This window comes from Buteo buteo, chromosome 12 (assembly GCF_964188355.1).
Source record: "Buteo buteo chromosome 12, bButBut1.hap1.1, whole genome shotgun sequence".
In the NCBI taxonomy this organism is placed as follows: Eukaryota; Metazoa; Chordata; class Aves; order Accipitriformes; family Accipitridae; genus Buteo; species Buteo buteo.
Genome location: NC_134182.1, coordinates 21,764,391 through 21,787,997, shown reverse-complemented (window position 1 = coordinate 21,787,997; position 23,607 = coordinate 21,764,391). Strand labels below are relative to the sequence as shown.

The 23,607-nt window shown below is 49.8% G+C and overlaps 1 protein-coding gene across 1 annotated transcript in view; it reads right to left on the bottom strand.

Moving 5' to 3' along the window:
- Positions 1 to 12,500: 12,500 nt before the first annotated feature.
- The window catches only part of MDGA1 (MAM domain containing glycosylphosphatidylinositol anchor 1), a 144,332-nt gene continuing 133,225 nt past the window's right edge, over positions 12,501 to 23,607 (bottom strand). The window contains exons 15-17 of the mRNA XM_075042038.1: positions 15,466 to 15,596; positions 14,369 to 14,477; positions 12,501 to 13,035 (exon numbers count right to left, since the gene is read on the bottom strand). Of these exons, the coding sequence (XP_074898139.1) occupies positions 12,944 to 13,035; positions 14,369 to 14,477; positions 15,466 to 15,596 (332 nt within the window). The 3' untranslated portion in view covers positions 12,501 to 12,943. The remainder of the gene's footprint in view (positions 13,036 to 14,368; positions 14,478 to 15,465; positions 15,597 to 23,607) is intronic.

Sequence of the window (23,607 nt, the reverse complement as noted above, 5' to 3'; positions counted from 1 at the left end):
ATGCTGACAGCCCCATGGTTTGGTGCAGAGAAACCCAGGAGACCAGAAAGCTCATGCAGTTTCTTCCAGGCCAGATCCAGTACCATCTGCGCAACAGTTCTACAGCTGTACTTAGGCACAGTACTATCCTACACACCCTCATCATCACTGCGTCCCCTTGCCTGTCTGTCACTTGCTCTGCCCCAGAAAAGGCTGCACAGCAGTGTCTGCCTGAGGGGTTTTTGTGGGGGTCTGCTGTGGGTGCACTGGGGGCACCTTTGAACTGGCCAGAGCAGGCAGAACCCTTATATCTGATGCCTTCATGAAGGGCTCCCTCCCTAACCTGCTGCCCCTCTGGCGAGCTGCAGCCATAACATAAATATGACTGGCAGCTGCATGAGACGCAGCATCCTGCTCCCTGGGAAGTGTTGGTGTCTGCCTGGGTGGGCTCCTGCTCCACACACACACTGGCCTGGCTAGTGGGTGAGGGCTGATCTGTGTCTGTCAACCCAGTGAGCGATGGCCATCTCCGGCAGCATGGTCCCGCAGGGAGTAGGGATGACTGAGGCAGCTCTGGGCTTCAGCTGCGGAAACCTTCATCCTGCCTGGCGTCCCCCCACAGCCACCAGCTTCGAGGTATCAGGTGCTGGGCAAGCCCATCTCTCCTCAAGGCGATGTGAAGTCATTAGCTAATTAATCCCCATTCCCTCTCTGCGTCGGGGAGGAGTACTGGCTCCAGGCCAAAACTGAGGTGCAGGAGCAGGCAGTGATTTTGCCTTATGCTAGATAAGGTAGTGGAGCTGGTGTGGAGGGCTCTAGCATCCCGAGCCCCCGGCGCAGCAGGGAGGGACAGGGCAGTGAGCCCTGGAATGCAGGGCACCCCCAAGCCAAGGTAGGCTGGGAACAGCAGCCCTGCCCCTGGAGGTCCTTTTCCCTTGTGTCTGTCCCACATGGGCATGGGCTCTCCCCTTTTTGCCCCTGCTCCAAGGGACATGAGGGCAGGCCAGAGGAGCTGGGCACCTTGGGCACCAGGCTGCACCCTCTGCTTCTTCTCATCAAGAGTCCCCAGGACAGCAAAGAGGGTCAAGATGCAGCTGTGAGAGGCTGAAGGGATTCAAGGTGGCTGTCCCCGCGCAAAGTGGGACAGTGCTGCTGGTGGGCCATGGAGGAAGGTTTCTCAGCCTTGCCTCGGGGATCGGAGATCCAATGGGAGTGGAAAGCCAGGAGCAGATCTGCAGCTATAGCATTAGAACAGGGCTATTGCTGACAGAAAAGGTCTGAGGGAGGGAGTCAGGGACAGTCAGAGCCCTCATATGGATAGACGTGTGGCAGGTTTAAGGGACCACACAATGGAAGAGCATGACAATGTGTGTGAAGAAAGGCAGCTAGAGGGAGGTGCCCCCTTCATCACCAGATACCCAAGCATAATCTAATCCAATACATCTTCCCCTGTTCACCGAGCTGACAGACAAGGCTTTCCCAGCCAGACTCACGACCCGCTGTGTTCTGGGACTTACATGGGCTGGCAGGATGCTGCTGTGGTGGGCTGTAGTTACAGCCTGTATCTCTAAATCTTCTCTGCTTTTTAGGTCACTTTGTTCTGCTTATAAATCCTGGCCTTGTCGTACAAGCCATAAATCTTCCTCTCCAGTCAGCATCATTCATTTTTTTCTCTGGTCTTGTTAAAATAACAGGGTCAGAATGTTTAAAATCCAGATTGTTGCATTTTCTGCAGTTTTGGCTCATAATAAGTATTCTCCTCCTCTCTGGGAAACAGCCACAGACTCATGGCCAGACAGGACTGCCTGGGAACTTGGGGTGACAGAGAAATGCAGGAAAAAGGAATCCAAAGGATGTGCTGAAATGATCTGCCACTCAAAAAGCCCTCATGCGTATGCACAATCCCATGTATGCCTGTAGCACATATGTGCATGCAGCCTTGCTTTCCCTGCTTTCACACACCTACTGCCTTGCTGGCACCCTGCATCTGCCTTTGCTGAGGCACAACCCTGCACAAATCAGAGCTGCATCTTCTCCCCCTGTCCCTGATCCCCATATCCCCCAGATACTTGGCAGGGAATCACAAAAGTGGTTTCTATCCTTCCCCTTGCTGAGCAGGACTGTACACCCAAACCTGGTACCTGCTCTCCTAGCTTGGTGCTCTACAGCTTTCCATCCTCTCCAGTGCCAGGAGCACCTTCTCAGCCACATCTTTACCCAACCGTGGTTCTCACCCCTTCCCACAAGATGCTGTTGGGTCCCCATTTGGAGCAGCACCTCTCCTCTGCTGCCTGCCCGGGGAGGGGGGGCGAGACTGAGAGTTGGGTTCATGTGTTGGCACAGCAGGAAATAGCCTCTGCTAAGCACCAGGTACCAGGGCAGCCCTGCATGGGAACACGAGCCTACCAATAAGGTATGTGTGATGGTGCAATGCCAGTGGGCCCACACTCAGCCAGCCAGGAGCCCACAGGAGTGCAGTGAAGCATCCCTGTGTATCTGCATTACGGTTCTCTTCTCAATGACCATACAACTAGTGTTTCTGCAGGTTTCATGTGAAGGGCTGTACTCACTTGAGCGTGCAGTCAATACTCCTTTCGATCTTCATCACTCACTGTCTGGCTCCTGGCTTTATTTATTGCACAGCATCAAATCACCAAGCCAAAGACAAAAGTGGCTTACTCCCTTGTGGCCTTTTTGGTGGGCATTCCCAGTGATCAAGGTTTAACGAAATTAGCATTGCTTCTACTTCTGTCTGCAGTGCATGCAGGAGGGGCTGAGCCGTAGCAGCTGTACAATCAATAGTACAGAGCACCTCGCAGGAACAGCCAGGACCTCAGCCTAGTTTCTAATCTGCCGGCACATCCTCTTCTCCCTCAAGGAAGAATTGCAACATAAAGTCCAGGAATATATTAATGTGTAGGTTGTAAGAATGACCGCAGATGGGGTGTAAGGCATAGACAAAACTAAAGAGTAAAGTCTGGGTTATCAGAGGTAATTCTCAATGGTGGTGCCCTGTTCGAGAGAGCCAGAGCCCATGCTTTTAGAGTATGTATCATTTTATAGCCAACAACACACTGAAAGATGTGAGTGCTTCTGCAAAGTAGACCCTAGTGTTGGGACATCTAGAACAGGTGGAATTAACAATTAATGGCAAAAATACAAAGTGACAGGAAAAAAGATCAGCGGCTGGAGCAGACTTCAGCTCTTCGGGTGATATTTAACAACCTTAAGTGTTCCTTCTCTGGCTGCCCCCCTGCCTCCTTTACCTCCCAGCCTGTGCAAGAAACGAAGCCAGGTTCCTGCAAACCGCAGCCTGCTTTTCTGCCTAGTCCCTGCCCAGCCTCAGAGCTGTTCTGGTGTGTGTGCTGAAGGAGGGGGGCCCTGAGGAGAAGTCATGGCAGAGTTAGACTTTGTGTCTCAACATATGCATGACAAGGGTGAGCTGAACTTCTGCAGGAGTGACAGAGATGAATGCAATGTGCAAGCATATATATGTGTATCTATAATATATATGTATGTTGCATACATATGTATTTGTTTAATAGTACTTTCCATCTTTAAGACCTGAAGCTCCACAGTGATTCCAGTAACCAGCTCCCTGCAGACTCCCATCTGGAGCAGTTATTTTTCATTATGAGAGAGAATAAAGGAAGCATTTACCAGGCATGATTACTTCCACCTGAAGGAACCAGCCACCCACTTTGCCAGTGGGTTTCACAACTGCTTTCTGTGAGGGGACCATAGGAGGCAGAAATGCTGAGTTGGCTCAGAGGAGCTTTTTGCATTGCTTTGAGGCCTGTCCCAAACTTTCTTCAGGCAGCCCAAGATGCCACTGCCTGGGCATCATTAACACCAGCAGAAGCAGAGGCTATGGCTGTAGCTTATGTGATGCACTGGCCCACAGTCAGGGCAGGTACTTGGGTGCTGTTTTAATGTTTTAGTATCTCTGGCGCTTCAGCCAACAGTTGCAGCTTGTGACATGTAAAATGAAACTGTTTGTCTCTCACATCCAGTTCTCTTAAGTGTTGATCTAACCACAGTGCTGGGATAAGGCAATTTTTACTTAGGCTGTAGCTGAGTAACCCTGCAGATCTCTTGGCACAGAGAAGACACCTTCACCCAAGAACATCTTAGGCATCATGTGGGCCATGGCTGGCATTGCCCATTCCCTGATGGGCCCACGGAGTAGCTGGACCCATGCTGGAGATGCTGGGGAGGAGAGGACTACCAGGACAAGAGGACCTGGTGCCACACTGACATCCCACGGCTGCCGGCTTGTTTCACACCTACTAGTTTGGAGCTGCTGCCCTGTCTCCTCTCCTTGCAGGAGAGGCCAAGAGCAAGGGACAGAGGAGGACCAGCTTTGCTTAGTGGCAGCAGGAGGCAGCAGCCTCAATAGCTGCAGGCCTAGAGAGGAAAGAAGAGGTCTGGGAAAGACAGCAGCAGTGCTGGGTAAGGGCACATCAGGGGAGGGCTCTGTGCTGCCCACCCCGTGCTCCCTTCACAAGGCTCCCACAGCACTAAGTGCCCCAAACCTGTCTGTGCCATGTCCTATGCCCAGCCACCCTGGTGGCGTTTAAGAAAAAATGAGAAGCCTTCCCCAGGGGCCTAACCAGATGTTTTGGGAAGACCCAGGGTCAAACACTGTCATGTACCTCAGTGTTAGGCTGCAATACCAGCTGCTCCCTGCCCCAGCCACTGTGAGTACAAATTGCAGGCTGCACCTCGCCATCCCAACCCAGCACAGAGGGACACGCAGGCTCACCTACTTGAGTACTCCAGCTTTATTTGAATGAAACAATCCACGTTGAGAGTCTATAGGTTACATGATGGGTGCGTCAGGGTTGGGGGGGGGGGGGAGTTGGATAAGTCAATGCTTATAAAACATCTCACCCTGTTTAAAAGGTTCAGTTCAGTCCCTTTGTGTTTGTGCTTTTAACATTGTGGACAGCTTGGTATTGTGGTGGTGAGAGTGTCCCAGCTCCACTTGACGACAGTGATGGCACCCTACGAGATGTGGAGCAGGGATGGGACAAGACGTGGTGGCGATGACGGAAGTGGGTGGAGAATGCGGCTCTGTCCCAGGGTCCCCACCCAGGATACCGATGGGAAAAGAAACAAGAGACACCAGAGGATGCCCCCCATGCTCTGTAGTATCCCCAAATACACAGAGTCTGTGTGTAGCTCCTTTTGGGGGGGTGTTTCTAAATGCTTCTGTCAGGTCAAAGTATACTTTCTACTGGCCTTGGCAACCTGGAAGCATGAGGGTGCCATACTCCCACTGGCACTGGATCCCACTGAAGTGGCTCACCATTGGGCCTGAGCTGGTTCTCCCTGCCCCTTGCAAGCTGAGGATGGGATTTTAGCGTGATCCCTTTCTATGGGATCCAGGGATGAAGTTTGCTGCTGATCCCTCCAGGCTGGAAATGAAACATTTGGTGAGGATAAGTACGGAGCAGGGGGATGGAGTGAGGAAGAGTGCGGGAAACACTGTCTGACGCTCCTGGCCAAAGGCAGGAGGTGCCACAGTTGATTCCCCATGAGACAGTTGTATATTGGGTGACAGTCCCTTTCCTCCACTATGTGCACTGCAATACAGGCAGGATGGTTGTGGCTGGGAAAAAAGACCCAAGCAAAACCATGCTGGCACCAAATTTTCCATCCCATCTAGAGATTGTCTCCATGCTGTCAGGCAAGGGCTGTGACCAAAACCACAATGAAGAGCCATGTATCTGTAGCATCCACAGCTTTTGGGGAATGTTCTGAGAGATGAATGCATGCTGTAAGATGGTAAATCTAGAAGATCCCAAGAACTGAGAAAACAGGCCAAGCTCATCTATTTGAAAGCACTGACTCTAAGCCACTTTACCCAGCGTTGATGTCACCAGTTACATCAATACACTGAGAAGCTGAGAATGGGCAGCACAGAAGGACAAACATCAAGGTTTGATGAGAGGAAAAGGTCACCTCCAGCAAACTCTGAGAGAGTCTTCTTGTCCCAGGATGTTACATACCAGAGCCTCCAGAAAAAAAAAACCCAACACCAAAATAAATGCACAAGAAAGCTCCTTTGTTCCCAGTCTATAAACACCTTTCCCCCATCGGCATCTGAATTTTCCCAGGGAAACCTCCAGTGCTGACAAGTCCCTCGCTGCTCAGCTTCTGTGTGGTACATGCTTCCGCCTATACAAAAGACCTAAATACTGCCTCCAGTCAATGCTTGTGGCATTTCAAAGAGAGAATGAAATTGATTTTCTCCTCTCAACACAATTTAGGTGCTGTCTGAGCTGACCATGCTGCTACAGCCTCTCCTGGCTATTGCTCTGTTTATTGATACCCATAGCAGGTTCTCAAGAACAAGGCCCAGTGAGACAAGATGTACCAAATGTCCCCACCTTGGAGGGTGCTCAGGTTTGGAGTGTGGACAGTGGGAGAAGGGAAAGGTGGGGATTGGACAGAGATGCTGCTGCCTCAAAAAAGGGGCTTTCAAGTCCTGTCTCCTCCCTGCTGCATTGCTGGCAGCTGCAACATGCCCACACCTCAGTTTTCAGCTCTGATCCCTTTACAAGCTGCTAAAATAAACACCTTACCAGTGCTAGACCTACACAGTGTAAGCAACACCTGGACACAGCTTCACCTCAGCGCCGCATTATATATCACAGTCACCAAAAGAAAACCTGCAGAGGCCGTGATGCAGACAGGGAAGTGGGGCTGCACTTGCTCTTAACTGGTTTGGGCTCAGCCTGTGCCCTGAGCAGCTGTAACACTGAGAGCAAAGGAGTCACCTTCTACCCAACCCAGGGTCTAGAAGTCAGGTACACACCTCACTCAGCCAAAATGGAGCTGGATGGCACTGCTCTTCCATGGGCGTCCCAGAGACTACAGCTCCCTGCAAGCTGCATCCCCTCACCCTCTGGAAAAGCAGGTTGGGTGTACGTGGCCCTGGGCTGTCCTGCAGTATTCCTTGGGATGTTTAAGGCCTCCAGGGCACAAGTGGCTGTCTCTGGTTTGATGTGGCCATACTGGGCTGTAAGTAGCCATCAAAAGACCCCAGAGTCGCCCTGTGGTGGGCTCGGTGGTGGCAGACAGTAAGCCAAACCGGCATGTGTCTTACTCCCAAGGGGAGTACTGGAAAACACATACATACCACATCTATCATTTGGGATGCCAAGTACACCGGGGCTATTCAGCTCCCTGCTGGAAACCACCAGCTGCCAGTTATTACCATGGAGTGTAAATTGGGCCCTGTTAAAATGCAATTTCCAGAGCTCTCCAGCACTTGTTTTTCTGCAAATGCCTTTTGTCTGCATTAAATGCCTTCCCAGGCTGAGTGAGATGAGCAGTTACCAGTGGGGCCAAAGCAAATACAAATGGCAGCAACACCTGGCTTCTGCAGCCTGCACAGGGTCCTGCTGCTGTACGCTTGTTGCCTCTGCAAACAGGGGTGCTCCCGCATTGAGGGCAGCCTGGAAAAGACAAGATGTCAGGGCAGTTTAATGGAGAAAGAGCAAGGGACCAAAACTGGTCCCTGACGAAGCCAGGAGTGTGAGAAGGGCTCTCTTCTGCACAGGGGATACTTACAATGCAACTTCTTGTCCTCACTAAAAAGCAGTGTCCTGCTCCCTGGGTGCAAAAGCTGGGCATCACTTGGCACTGTGGTACTGTGTCCTACTGCACCCAGCCTAAAGCACAGCACCCATGGTGATGTGTCCCTCCACGCTGTTGCTAGGCCATCTAAAAACATCCAGGAGGCAAAGGGGTGCTGCAGCATTTCCAGGGAAAGATGGATATCTGCATGGCTCCAACATATGGAGAGTACTAAAGCAGCAATACCCTGAAGCAGCAACTCCCTCAGCTCTTTGCTTTAAGGCAGCTTTTGTCTCTTTGAGTGGGGTGAGGTGACACCATTTACCCCATCTTGGAGGGAAAATGCCCTGGCTCCTTTGTCTGTCACTGCCTGGGCCAGGTGGGGTCCCTCACGGCAGCATGAAGGACTCCCTGGTTATTCCCACAGGTAAAACTCCCTGCCAGCACCTCGCTGAGAGCTAGTGGGGAGCAAGGCTTGCTCCTGCCAGTGCCTTGCACAGGGACCACTTCACGCTGGAGACAAGGCTCAGGGCAGTGATGGTGCGTTGGAGGGATGCTTCTCCCACTAGCGCCGCTTGCAGCTCCCAGTGATTGTCCCTCCCAGGCTGAGAAGCACAGGGCACCAACCCAAAAGCAGGGTGCTTCTCCTGGCAGAGAGTGATAGGGACAGGCTGAGGAGGAGGAATCCAGACCCTGCTTTCCCTTTGGTACTAAAGCATTTTTGTGTTGTTCTGGAGTAGTGCACCCACAGGATTTTGTATAGAAAGAAATTAAATTTATGTACTTTGAATAGCAATAGGGAATAAAATACAATTTGTATCATGTTTACTACATTAATTCATACATCCATAAATTATTTTTCCAAGAAATTTACCAGACTGAACATCTGACACCCCCCCCCCCTACTTTGTCCCTGATTGCCACCCTATTTCCTTCCAGAAAAAAGCTACTTTTCAGAAGAAGGGCTCCATATTGCTGGTGCTGCAGCTGCTCTTCAGGCAGCATGCTGTGCAGCTCTGCTGGGGCAGCTCTGCATGCATGCCAATCACAACACTTCACTTTAGGAGTTTCCAAACCGTTTGTGCACTACACAACGTTTTTCATATAGATGAAATGTTTTTTCACTCCCATACAGCTGGGAAGAGTTGTGCTCAGGCATTCCAAATTACTTAACTCCCCATCAAACGAAGTATATTAGCTCCATTGCTTTCCAGTGGCTGATCTACGTGGAAGAAAAATAGTCTATTGCTATTACGAGCCAGGAGTTGCTTTTCAGAGCAAGCAGTAGGAATTGATGTTCATATTGTTAAAAGCCATGGATTAAAGTCCTGTTGATGACCTGTTATTGGGACTTGCACTGAACTGTGAAAAATTATAATAAAAAAGTATATTTTTCAGAATACAATGAACAACTACAAAAAGAGGTTTCAAATGAAAGTTTCTTTGTAAGCCCCACTTGTAACTACACAGTAGCATTCACTACTTCTAATATCTACAACTTATACCCAGGAGCCTGCACACTCACATATTTTCTGTTTTATACCCTGAAAAAAAAAAAGAAATTGAGTATATATCGGCTAACACCCACACAGCATTCTTCCTAATGTATTTCTACAACTACCAAGCAGAGGTCTCCTTGTAAATAAAAGCAGTCTCTTAAATTTATATTGCACTTTTCTTCTGCAGGGACTTTCATACTATGTACAGGAATAATCTCCACCATGACTGAAATGCAGCCACTTCTGGAGTGGAATAAAGCAGCTACTCGATAGGCACAGAGCAACATAAAACATCAGGAAAAGAAACATTATGTTAGGACTGCAACAGATACTTAAGAAGACAGTCTGTAATTAAGTTTAAGGACTGTAATTTAGCCAGAACACTGTGAAAAGTGTGAGGGGATCTTTAATTGCAAGGGGTAAGGAGCATGGCTTTATATCTCACCTGGGATGCACTACCACTGCAAGGAGAATTGCCCTCTCAGGCATGGGGTAGTAAACCACAAATACCACTGCCCGCAGAGAGGAGGGACACTGCCTTTCCCCCACCCTATAACTGCACAGCTTCTCATCCTTGCTACTGAAGCACCTCTTTCCTCTACTACACTCTCTCAGTGCATCTGCCAGGGAAATGAGGTCCCTCCTTTCGTCCTTGTTACTTCTGACAAGCTGAGGCACTTGGGTTAATAACTTTCTCCCAAACTTACCACCAGCTGCTTTCTAGACAGAGAGGAGCAGAGGTCTAAGTGTGAAGGGGCTCCCTGAGACTTTTGCTGAAGCTGATGGTCGACATGCCTGACAGCAGGAGAAGGCTTCATGTCTGGTTGGGGTGATCTGCTTGCTCTGCCCTGGACCCACTGCCACCAATGGTCTTCTTGCCCCCTGCGCCGTGGTCGGCTTGGTGAGGCACTTACATCCTTCCTCACAGGAGCTGGCAGCAGGGCATGGACACCCTCCCTGCAGATGTCCCTTTCTAAAATTGTGGTGCCCCTTTGCTGACACTTGCCTCACGGGTAACTCTTTGTCTGTGATCCTGAACTTTCAGGCTGCACCTCCCCAGCCACACACTACCTCTGCTGCCCACTAAACATCAGCAAAACATTTGTGCAACCCTGGATAAACAGTCAGTAGAAGCAAGGCCACGAGGGTCTCTGCCTCAGAGCCTAGAGGGTGAGATGGTTTTCCTGGGCACTCTCTTACCAATGGGGAAACGCTCCTGTCTTCACCTTGTGCCCAGCAGAAGACCCCTGGAACCAGCAACATATCACAAATATTTTGCTGCTGACGGATCAGGAGCCATCATGAAGCACCCAAGGGCCCCTGGAAAGCATCGTCTCTCTCCTAGGAGTGAAAGTGGACTCTTAAGGAGTGGGGTGATGACTTCTGGCCTCCAACAAGCATGGAGGAAAAGAAGAGCATAGGACTGAAAGAACTCAGCTGAAAGATGATAGTGGCACTGGCTGCCCATGAAAATGGCAACAGACAGCAAGAACCAGAATCACTGCCAGTATCCCACAACACTGCCTGGCCCTGGGAGACAGCCACAGGTCTCCCAGTCAAATATGCAGTGTGATCAAGGTCTAGGTCTGGAGGGAGGAGTGGAGATGGAAAAGACATGGTCCGCATTCTTGGAAGTGGAGAAAAGCAACAGAAGCAGACCCATATCATCCCCTCTCACTGTCTTGCGAGGCCTCCTGTGAAGGAGGTCCCCTTGTCCCTCAGAGCTGATGTCCCTTCTTCCTCCGATAGTGGCCAGAGAGCATGAGTGCAGATGAATGCCCTTCCAGGAGCTAGAGAGTGATGGGTTTCAAGACTTCAAACTGGATCTCTTGGGAGTTAAATAGGAGCTTTCCCCCTCCACCAGTGGATGAAATTAGGCACCAGCTGTTGCTGGAAGCCGAGCAATGCAGGAGGCAGCTAATACATTTGGGTGATTTTAGACACACACAGTTGTCTCGGAGAAGCTGATCTATTCATCAGAAAAGGGTAAGGAGCCATGGGTACTGGAGCTCTGGTGAGAGTGCTAGCTCATTGTACATCTGTGGTGCCCCAGCTAATGAAGTTTGGATGGGGTGTCCCTTAGAGGGAAGAGCCCCACCTAACTGAACTGCCAGAGCGTAGGCTAGTGAACCCTAGTTCACAGTCCTGTGAGCCTAACTCTGCCCTGTGCAGGAAGAAAAGTCATGCCCAGAGCTGCTTGCAGTTGCAACAAGGCTATCACAGCTCCCACTTGGCTGGTGCAGGGCAGACCCTTCTCCTGGAGGTTCATCTGGAGCAGCATGTGCCTCCATCCTGAGGAGGTCAGGCCAGACCTGCTGCAGTTCTGACACCAGCTTTACACTCTGTGATGCCAGCAGGAAAAAGGTGAATTTCCGCCATCCCTGTTCCTCAGTGGCAAACAGGGCCACAGTTCAGCATGAGTCCCTCTTTTGGGTCAAGCTTTCCTGCCTGTTCCACCTTTCAGCAACTCTGCCCGCTACTTTGGCAGTGGAAGCTGAGTGCCTGCAAGACTGCATGTGCTGACAAAATTCAGCCACCTCTCCCTTGAGCAGCGATGCTGTTGCCACACTTCACCCACTCTGCAGCTAACGCACTGTGTTTGCTAAAAGGCCTCAGAAGGCGTGAGGGCAGTATCAGAGCTGCCTGAATTGCTGGCCCAGGGGCTGGGGCATGGGCATGGGACCCACTGTCTGGCTGAAGAAGGTTTAAATACCTGACTCTTCCCACAATCCAAAAAGCTTGAGGTGGGGGAAGTTAAGCAATGGAATAAAAGACCAAAATAAATAGGTAACAAAAGAGAGGCAGAGAAGCAATCCTGTGCTTAGGGCTGAGGCAACTGTCATCCCAGCTTTTGCAGTGGGAAGCCAATGTGCAACTGTTTCTCCCCTTACCATCCCACTGCACCTCACCCCATCCCTCAGCCCCACAGAGACACCTTTCTGTTTCCAGCTCTGACCTGCTCTCATAGTTTCTCCACTCAGCAAGAGTGCTGAGAGAGAGAAAGAGGTGCTCAGAGGCCAACGCTGCAGCTGGATCCAGCCAGGACTTCTCCACCACTCAGCGTGGTCCATGTGATGGGTCCATTCCTGCTCCATCTTCTTCAGGCTGGTGGGTGAGAAGCACAGAGCGGTGGGGAGAGGCCAAAGCAAACCACACAGGGGGCAATTAAATACATGAGAGCCTGGAAGATGTGGATGGATGGAGACACTGAAGCACATGCGGCACGAGGCAAGGTGCTCCAGCCACTGGCATGCAGGGCGGCTACTGCCCCACGGTCGAGGATGACATTACTGCAGGGAGCTGCAGCTGGAGCAGGGCTGCCCCAGCCAGCAGGAAAGCATGGGGACACAAGGGGAGTACTGCGGTATATCATCCACTAAGCTGTGGGCTCTGCAGTAAAGAAGGTAACTGTTCCGGTAGAAATTTGTGCTTTAATATATTTTTGTTTGTTTGTTTAAAACAAGTTCCCACTTCCCTGAGGAAGCCCTGTCCGACATTCCCAAGGAAACATGGGGGTGGTTTTTTCCTCCTTCATTTGCTCTTCACATTTCTTCATTCCTATTTTTTGTCTTTCATTCCTTCTTTTCTGTATGTTTCTGTTTCTTTCCTTCCTTCCTCTCTGTCTCTCTCACTCTCTCGTGCACGTGCTTTTAAAAAATTTTTGTCTTTATTTTTAAATTTTGTTCTAGACATTATGACTTTCTCAAGGAGTGCTCCAGTTCTGAACCAGATCCCTTTGCGTGGTCATGCCTGTCAGTCTTTGGTAACATATGGACACTTTGGTGTGCCAGTGAGGAGGGGAGGAAGAGGAGCAGAGGTGGCTGAGTAGGGAAGGAGCAGGAATGTCTCAGTCCGAAGACAGGAGGGCTCGCTTGCCATCATCTGAGCAGCACGTAAAGGAAGAAAGTCAATGGGCCACAAAGACGAGGGCTATGCAGGGCTGGGACACCGCTTCCTGGAAGAGCAACCGCTGCCAGCGGAGAAGAGAGAAAAAGAATTAGTGACGGGGCAGATCCAGACCTCATCGAACAAGTCAGTGTCTTAGCCTCTCCTCCCACCCCAAACCACAAAGCACCTCCCAGATTTATTGGAAGATCTTTCTAGCTTTCCTTGGACATTCTCAAGGCTTCCCCAAATTATTTCTTTTCTAACTTGGGAGAAAAGGTTGAATCTTAGTTACTTTTGCAATTCAACCTTCCTTTCTTCCCCAGAAGATCCAACTTGAGTCAAACAAGAGGTTCTGCTTGTGGTTTGGTTACACCTTGGCCATCCTAGCCTGAAACAGACCTTTAACTGCACCTGAAATTTTGAAATTTTTAGGGTGTTCTGACTTTTTTTATGTTTTGTTTCCCCCTTCACCTTTGGAGTTAAAAAAATTGCTAAAAGTGACTCTTCCTCAACAAGGTTTTTTTCCTTCAAAAATAAATAAGACAAATTGAACCTTGCTCGCAAGTGCCTGTCTGGTTCTAGTTTGCATCCTCTGAACATCTGCTCTCCTGCCCACCTGAGGTATGTTATCGAGGGCACAGGCAGGACTAAGGCATGAGGCACACCAGTGATTCCCACCCAAGGACTAATGCCTACTTACTGCTTATGCAACTTGCTATGGCTTCAACCTACGGTGCACCTCAGTGAGCATGAGGTTGTCTCCATTTCTGCAAATGCTGACACCAGGGTGATGTGGATGGACTGGAAAGGGGCTGGTGGGATTTAGCTCAAGAACTCACTGTCAGGATCAGGAGGGAGGTGATATGCAGCTCGGGTAGCTTGCTTCCATCCTGAATGTGCAATACCCTGTCTGCCTGTGACTCTCTGCTCAGAGGTCAATGGGAAGAAGCTCAGCTGTCCCTGGTTCCATGCCCCAAAAGGCAGATTTTTTTTTTTTCCTGGAGAAGAACGGACTTAATGCTGCAGAGGCCATTAGAGCCTGAAGAAGGTCTTTCCCTTTCCAAAGCTCCCATACCTAGGGTTTCCAGGAAATTAGATATTGCAGAAGCCTTTAGCTGCTTGGGGATGACACCCCCAACTCAACATACTGGTGCAGACTTCAACACACTGGTGTCTGGCAGCACAGTCCCTACAGGATCTGGTTGTTCCTCTAAGCTCTTGCTAACTCATGGCTGTAAAGAACAAGTTCAAAAGTCTGACAGCCTCTCTGCTGACTTCTGCTGATGGAGCCAACCATCTTCTTGAGTCCCACCAACATGTCAATGTGCTCTGAAATTAGCTGCGTGTCCCTAGCACAAGCATTCGTGTATGCACTGCCACCAACTTGTTTTCCTCTGAAGCATGCATACTCTCACCCTTATTTGGTCCAATTGGCTTCCTTGGACAGTCCCCCTTTTTCAGAGTGACGTCATCAATGGCAATGTCTCCCTCGTAGCTCGTGCCCCGGACACCTTCGAAGATGATCTGCAAGCAGAGCATGGGACAGAGCCCAGTGTGAGGCTGCAGTTGTGGAGGACCCTTCCCGCGCTGTGGGGCTCTGCAGAGGTGAGCAGGGCACACACCAGATCTTCTCAGGTCCCCAAGTCAATGATTCCTCCCTGTTTCTCCAGTACTCATAGGATCTGGAGAGCCAGACCCCACTGCTTACGGGACCAACCCCATGTGCTGAGCATCTGTAGAGTAATAAATGAGTATATAGAGCTCCACTTTATTAAGTGTGCTGCACTAACAAGCCAACCAATACTGAACAGTGCTTGCAAGAGTAACTAAATTCTTATTTATTATTGTAAAGCACCCAAAAGCATGCTGAGCATTTTGCTACAGTGCCACAACTTACCAGCCTGCACAGACCCAGCTCTCACAAACAACCCTACAACAGCAAAGTAGCATGTTGGGCAAAACCATCAGCAATAAAACATCCAGTAACAAAGCAGCCCACTTCCTGGGTACACATAAACAACTCAATGAGCAGATAGAGTGCCCTGTTCATATTCACAAGCTGTCCTACAGTCCTAAACCAGGGGGACAGTGGGGGTGGGCTCTTGCAGCACAGCTAGAAGAAACTTCTAGCACTCAAAGTCAGTTTACACCAGCAGGCCAGCACCCCCCAACTGCTCAACACCAAGAGACCTGTCACACAGACCTGGTACCAGAAGGAGCTCTTCGACAAGCAGTTTCCAGACCAGCAATAATCAGAAAATTTATAGTGCCAAACTGATGCTTGCACATAACGTTGGATGGATTCAGAGAGAAGTGGATTTGATTTCTGTGCATCTACCAAGCTCTTGCCTTGCCCCAGTGACCCTGGGGGGTAGAGAGTTCCCAGTGCCCTCCCTGTGCCTGACCAGCCCCTGTGCCGTGGAGGCAGATGTCTGCTGGGAAGTCTCCTACAGCCCATGGCACATGGACAGGACAGGTGGCAGGTGGCTCCTTGGCTGTGGACCTGACTTACCTGGAAGGGTCCGGGTGGGTTGATGGGCACGTGTGCTTGCTGCCACATGTTCCCCCGGTTCCCACTGAGTGACCAGACCTGGGTGTCGATGGCTCGCTTGTTCCGCACACGGACCAGCAGGTTCAAGGAGCCTGTAAGAAAGAAACCGGGTGCTGGCATGCGGGGGCAGGCAGGCAACCCTGCCTGCTGGCCTGCCCCCCAGCATAGCTCTGGGGCTCAGCCTCAAGCCACAGCTGTATGCCCCAGCCAGCCCAGGGACAGCCTGCAGAGCCCCAGAGGTAACCTCTGGAGGGATCCAGCTTTCTCCAGGATTGATGGGCAAATGTCACTGGCAATGTTTCATCCGTCTGGGCTATCCAGGGGAGGACACAGATGCAGATGAAGACAAAGAGGACAGTAAGAGGAAGAAGCAGTCTGTAGCATGGCTGGGGTGGCACAAGAAGGGTGTGGCAGAAATGCTAGCTGCAAGGGACCTCCAGAGGCATCCCATCCAACCTCCAGCTTGAAGCTGTCTCCAGCTCTACATTAGGGCAGCATGGTGTTGCCTGGCCAAGTTTTGAAATCCCCTGACAAAATCAACTTTTCCTAATGTCCGATATGAACCTCCAGTGCTACCAGTTGTGGCTGCTGTTCCCTATTACATTGTCTAATACTAATTGATGAGATTTTGGCTCCATTATCTTTGAAATTGCCCTTCAAACTGTTGGGGGCCAAGGGCTGATAACAGCCTCCTCTTTGCCAGACTGAGCAAGTCCAGTTCCCTCAACCTCTCTTCCCCATGACTTCTGCTCCTGGCCCTTGACCATTCTGATGCCCCTCTGTTGGACCCACACCAGTTTCTCTACATCCCACTTGAACTGGAGAGCCCATGACACATGTTTGTCTCTCCCTGTTCACCACTAACACCTGACATATGCTATGCAGCTTACAGCCCTCTCCCTGCCCTGGCCCTGGCCCTGGCCATCAGCTGCAGAAAGATAAACCTGTGTCCTCAGATGCCACTTGTCCTGAAAGCAGCCTTGGAGCAAGCAGCTATTCTTTGCTAGCACTGGGTGGCACTGACTGTGCCACACTGCCTGTTTCAGCCCAGCCCCATGTTTTCAGAGGGACGCAAAGACCCTGTGAATCAAGACCCACTTCAAGTTCTTTCAAACAAAGGAATTCCCAAAAGCTTTCACCTGCCATTAAACCAAAACCATAGCCAAGAAATCTTAAAGCATTTCCAGTTCTCACTTTGAAAACAGTGTCATAGCCCCCTACCCTCCATCCGCAAATGAAACCATCCCAGTGGGTCTTCCTGCAGCATCTTTTCAATAATCTCCTCAGATTACTTTTTTTCCTTTTTTGTTCCAGTGAAAAAACATTTTTAAACATTCACTCAGGGCTGACCTGAAACATTCTTCCTTTTTTTTTTCCAATTCAGCTGGCGAACCAAAAAATAATCACAACTCTAGTCATGCTGTTGCTCATCAGTGTTTCTAGTCTCCATACACAGACATATTACACCTGAGAGCAGAGAGGCAATAATAACCCTTACTTATATGTCCATAGTCTGTTGGCGCTTGGGATGCTACATTCCTGTCTGAGTATGCCCTTCTGAGAGGCAGCAGCGAGAAGTCAGGGGAAAAGACAGGAAAAGAGACTTTCCTATATAATCTCCCTTCTACGTGATCCCCTGAAATGCTTCATTCTTGGTGCATCAACCTTGGGGGCACTGTGTGAAGGACAAGGGCCTGGAAGTACCCCTGTCAAGCTCCCGGCTGTCAGAAAGCAAGAGATACATCACAGGGAGTTCAGAGATGCATAATAAAGATGATGAAATGTTTAGATTCTGAGTGGCTGACTTACAAGAAAAGGTTAAAAGAATGAAATATGTGTATAATTTAGTGAAGCGAAGAAAGAGGGGCATGTTATTGCCTGGAAATATTCAGTGTTAGCACAAAGGCTAGCTGAGAAAACTAGATGAGGGACAGGGAGGGTGTATCCAATTCCCTTCCCCGGTGGTATCCAGTTTGGGATGCACACCACAACCCAAGATAAGGAGTGAAATAACTTGTTTCTCTCTCTGTTGAGACCACCTGGCACTGCACAACCTTGAGGAGACAGAGGTAGGTGAGTGGGATCTCCCTCCTGGAAACATGGTGCCAAGGATGAGAGAAATCACTACAGGAACCTCTGGCAAAACCAGCTTTGAGCCGCTGGTTTCTTGGTGTCCTCTCTGCCCTCAGGAGCTTCCTACCAGGAAAAGTCTCTCTAAGTAGGATACCTAGCCCTCATGGAGGCCCTCGGCCAAACATAACCCCATAGATCAATGTGAACAGCAGTGTGTTCAGAGCAGCTAATTACAGACACCAGAGCCGGTGAGGTGAGGTTTTGAGAGTGAATGAAGAATTAATATGAAGCTGCTAGCAAGCAAGGATTAAAAACAACTGTTGTCTATTCTACCCTCATTTGGGGACTTGCAGCTAGGATCTGCTGCGCAAGAGCCTGGCTGAGTGGTCAGCACTGGGACAAATCAGGCAGCAAATGAACTTTGATGCCCTAGGAAAAAAGCAAAGGCGAGAGAGAAAGAGACCGAGAGAAGCATCTGGAATGCAAATTAGTGCCCCCAAAGCACTGGCTGTGAATGCCTGGCCTAAACCCAAACCAAGCCTGAGCATATCCTGGCTAACAACTCCATGTCCTTGCAGCATCAGGAAAAAAGTTTCAACCTTTTGGCCCACAAATTCCCTAAAAGAACAATACTGAATACAAGCAGGCATTCTTCAAACGGTTTGCAATTGGAAAGGAAGCTCCTTTATTTGCCACAACATGTGGTGTTTCACCACCCTTGTCTACACATGGAAAACTGAAGGTCAAAACAGACGAACAGCATGCCCACGACCATCGTACAAATCAGTCAGAGTTGTGAAGGGGAGCCAGATCTCATAGCGCTACCTGCAATCGCTGCTAAGTTACACAGCCTCCCTGAGGCTGGGAAAGAACCACAACACCTCCCTTTCCCAGTAATGCTGTCACTGGGAATGTGCTTTTGGGAGGCAGAGACTCCAGGACTTCAAACTAAACAGGGATGAAGCCTCTATCCCATCTGAACTGGGTCCACAGTGTTGTGGATGTTAAAGATTGTGCAGGTCTTCTACTTTATTCCCTTTTACCATGTGTCAGTCTGCCACAGGCTGCCAGTCAAGTTTAAAGACATGTAGCCTGTGATGGAGGTACTTGGAAATGAACCTTCAGATCTGAGCTCCAGGCAGAGCCATAAAACATTGCAGTCCTGAACTACAGAAAGCTCCAAGTCAACTTTCCAATTGCTCAGAGCTTCTTTATCTCCATTTTTCAGTCTGGCCCCCAAAGTCAACTGTGTAGTGGTACAAGTGCTGTGGGCCTTTGTGTTTTCCAAGGGAAAGCTTTGGGTTCAGCCCATTGCCCTGAAATCAGATGTTGTTCCAGGATCTCACTTACAGTCATGAAAATCCATAGATTAAGCCCCAGGCTAAAAAGGGAGGTGGAGCCTACGTAGATATTGACATCCATAGCTCCTGACCTCTGGTGAATTCACACCTGCCAACACCCACCTCCATGCAACCCAGCAATACCTATCTCATGCCTTATTAACAATCTTCACTCCCCGTGTAGCTTTCAGCATGTCACACAAGTTCAGACCAAACCAGCCACCTGATTCTTGTAAGGTGCCCCTCCTAAAGCACAAACTATATTTCCAAATTCCACTTTGCCAGAGGTGGCCAATGCACGGTCCGTGCATGTGTGGGGTGTGAGGAGCCCATTCAGAGCTGTGAACTGACTTGCCACGTGGTCCTTAGCAAACTGCTTTTACCTACTTTGATCTGCTGACATGATATGATGATGATAATCAAGAAGGATAATAACATTCACTCATTTAGAGGGGAACTCGGAAACATAGCAAACGTTTTATGAGAGCTGAGCAAGAAGACACTAGAGAACAGAAGTACCTGAGCTCTTCTGCCTTTCCAGTGGTCATAAACTGAAGAACCAATGTCTGACCTGCTCTCCGACCTCCATGCCTCCATCAGTGGAGATGTGAAAGGCCCATCTGGGACGTTCTCCAGCACCAGCTGTTGCAGCCACCCCTTTTGCCTGGTTTTATACTATAATCATGCCTAGTTTTCTGTATCAGAGTCCAAATCCAGCTGGCCAGTTTTGTTACCTATTTCTGTTGTCGTCACCCCTTCCCCATCTCCCTCATCTGATGTGTCTGGCGTTTCCTAAGGGCACCTGCTGGTGAGGCACACACAAAGACAGAACATCTATCTGCTGCTAAATCTTTTCAGCTGACCAGAGACAGGCAAACACAAGGGAAGTCCCAGAACACCAGCAATCCTGTTGTTACCTCTCCCCATACAAGGTAATCTTTGCATTTGTCTTGTAATCTGTATTATACCTTCTTCCCAACCAAAAGGGAGAATAAAGGCCGGTGACAAGTAATGAGGAATCAGTTATAGGGAGAGTGAGCCGTACATTCTGCTGGCTGCCTTTAAGACCAGAGCTGGCATTTCAAAAGAGTGGCACTCACACAAAAGAGCACCAGCTGGGCTGCCAGATAGGGTAGCCCAAGGGATGCCTTTAAATGTTACCTTCTTACAATAAGAAAAGGTCTTCTCTCAGTTTCCACAGGATGGGGACTTTACTGTCGCATTGAATAGCAATGTAGATCCAGAAGAGCTGGCACAGGCAGCACTGGGAGGGAGGCAGGGTCTGTAAGGGCAGGGCCACGGGCACAGTCCATGCAGGATGGCAGAGAAGGTAGAGGTTTCCTCAAGAGCTCTCTGTGGGGCAGCTGGGGGGCCTTAATGTGGGGTGATGGGGTGGGGAAAGGCTGAGGCACAGCTTAGTTTATGTGACTCAGATGGAAGGCAGGCAGCCAGAGCAGCTAGGAAGTCAAGGGAGGAAAACGCTGCACACTGAGAGACGGGGTGCTGTGCCAAGTGCAGCAGAGCTCCGTGGGATGAGTAGGGAAGGCTGTCGGGATCCACAGCCAGGAGCTGGGCTGGCAGCAGGCTCACGTGTAGCCTGGTCTCACTGCGACTCCCTGCTGCGCTCCTGCAGGATTCCTGCTCCAGCACGGGGCAATCGCAGGAGATCAGCTCTCCATGAGAAATCCTGGCTGCAGCTCCAGTTTAGGTTTGGCACCCAGCTGGGAATCCCATGGCATTTCAACTGCAGGCAAGACAGACTGAGCTCAGAAGAAACTGATTCATGGCAAGAGATGTCCAGTGGATACACGGTGTGGAGAGGACTCAGACCTTGTATAACCTGGCAGATCACCTGGAGACCCAATATGAGGGCTAAAACCAGGCCAGGGAGAAAAGAGCTCTTACCTTTCTAACAGGGGCTCTGAGCACTTTCTTAAGTGTGGTTTAGTTTTAACACCACTGATCACAAACTAAAAGCCCAAAGCTTAGTACAGGCAAATCCCAGGAGCGAATGACAGTCCCCAGAAAGAATCTATTACTGTTCATAATCCCCGCAACAAACACAGGTCTCTCCCCCTCTTGCATTTAAATGGATGTTAATGAATAGCAGTCAGTGTCAGGCTGGTGTTCTCAGTCACAGTGCTGTGGAGGAAAGTTACTGCTCTGAAAGCGAGGAAGCAGAGGGTGGAAAAATAGTCATAGCACAGACAGAGATGGAGAAATAATATCAGCTTGTACTGACTCATAGTTTCTAGGAATGTAAGTTGTCTTTGTGCCATGATAGGATGTATTTACTCTTTCACAGTCTCTAATGATGCTTCATATGTTAACATCTGCAGAGTAAGACAATTAAAGCCTCTCTGCTTTCCACTCCTGATTACAGAGAACTTTATCTCTACAGGTCTAACTGATCTCAACTTGGTGTGCAGGGTTCCCTGTGTCCAGTCACTAGGTCACTACAGAGACCCCTTCCTGCAGCCACCACTTCAGTAACTTCAGAGTGGGAGGGTTCAGAGAGCTCATCAATAGCGAGAAAACGGAGTCTTGGTCAGAGTTTGGAAAGCACCACTATCCCACCTACACTCATGAGGCATCCCTATCAGCTTTAGAGAGGCACTGAGCATGTTCAGTGCTGTGCCACAGGCTGGCTAATTGCTATGGGACACTCTCTAGCTGCTTCATTATGGTGGGCAGGCTACAGTGGAAGGGATCAAGGGAATCAAAGCCTCCAGTTCCCTGCTGTAGCTGGGACTTTCTGGGAATATAAACACCAATATGGTATATTTGGATTGGCCATGTTTCCCCTACAGCAAACCTGTGAAAATTACTTATATCTGGCTACAGGGAATTTTCTTTGGATTTTAGTCTGGATTTAAAAAATCAAAGAAGCAAACACATTTCCACCCCTGACCTCCTAAACCACCATCAGATGAGGATGGGCTTGAAGCAATATCCCCTGACATGGCAAAGCCAATTGCACAGATTGATCTATGAACCATCACTATCTGACCTGTCTGGCATGCATATGAATTTTGGGATGGAGGGAATGGACCAGCAGAGAAGCAACAACACTGCACTGTAAAGAGGCAAAGTGGACATGTGGCTGGACCCCGGGGGAAGACATGCTGGGCAGTGGGACCTGGGGCACGCAAGCAGTGGGGTAAATGCAACGGTCTGGTCATGCCTGTCTCGTAATGAGGAATACAAGTGCTAACGTGAGGAAGGCAGGCAAACTACAGCTACAGCTCCTTCTCTCCAGCACATCCCCACCTGTCTGTGTACATAGAGAGCAGATGGTGATACGATAGGAGCAGACTTGCAATGGAGCTATGCTTGAGCTCCTTTGCTCATTTGATCCACAGTCTAATTAGAGAAAGTGTTAGCATGGAAAGATGAATGATGCAAGACTTCCATCTTTGATGCTATGTGTATGGAACAAAATCCTGCCACCCTTTTTCATGGAAAATTCCCTCAGAGGTTGTTTGTGACCAGTAACAGGCTTTCTGTGTGCGGACAACAGGATGTGGTTTAAGGAATTCAAAAAAGGAAGAAAAAAATCTCCATGCTCCATAACGTTAAATTTATGCTAACTCAGAAGAACAAAGGCCCATCCAACATGCAGTCAGAACAGGGTAGAGAGAGGGTACAGAGTCTGGCATTTAAAAGGCAAGAATCGGGAGTCCTTGGGCTTTTCGCCAACTTCACGACCAACTCATTATACTGTCTTGCTTAAGCACATCCCTTTCCCGTACTTAAACATTTTGCAGGGGGCAATGTGGACAGACTATGTCCTTCCCTACAGGACAGATGGGGTGTCTGACTCTCAGCCCCAAGCCCAGCTGTGTTTTCACAGCTCCTGAAAGCTGCCACAAGCAGCAGCTCTGCTCCCATGTGCCAGCTCACCGTGCTGCTGTGCTGCACAGCGCCTGCCCACGGCCGGCACAGAAGTCACCACGGCAATTCACAGCAGATCTGACCATGGGATCGGGCTAGCAGCAGGTTCCCACCTGCCGAGCCATGGTCGCACTTGCCTTCAGTCCAGACACTCAGCCTAGTAGTGACCAGGTCCTCAGTTTCCCCACACCTCCCGGAGACCTCCTGCCTAGGCAAGCAGGCAGGATGGTGCCTACCACTCTCTCAGCTGGATGCATGCTTGTTTACAGCCCAGCAAAGTGCAACAATACAATCTATGTAAATCCAGAGCAGGCAGAAACAGACCCTTCTCATACAGCAGTGTCGCATTCCTTGCTGAGCTTGAATAGATAAACTAGAGAGACCAAATCCTTGATTTTGTGTGTTTAACAGAAAAAAACCCCTCTTGTCAGTGAAATTCTGTTGGGAAGGAAGATATAAAGGTATAAAGGTACAAAGTGTCTGGTCAGGGAAAGCTAGCTGCAGTAGCAGAAGGAAACATGATTTCAGCAAAGCAAGGGGAAAGGGTGATTCAGGGCTAAGTTCAGAGCTGGTCACTTGTCAGGGCCACGGTTGTGTACAAGCCCAGCACTGCCTCTGGCTCGGCCCCAGGCAGGGCAGAGGGAGCCCCCGGTGCTCAGCACTGAAATGGACGCCGCCACTGCCTTCGTATCTCTGTGCAGCTCCTGGCAAGCAGGATGGGATGTGCTGGTGGGGATGCACCCACAAAGCCCTGACTCCCCCAGTGCAAGGCAGGCAGGTTCTGTGGGCAGCAAAA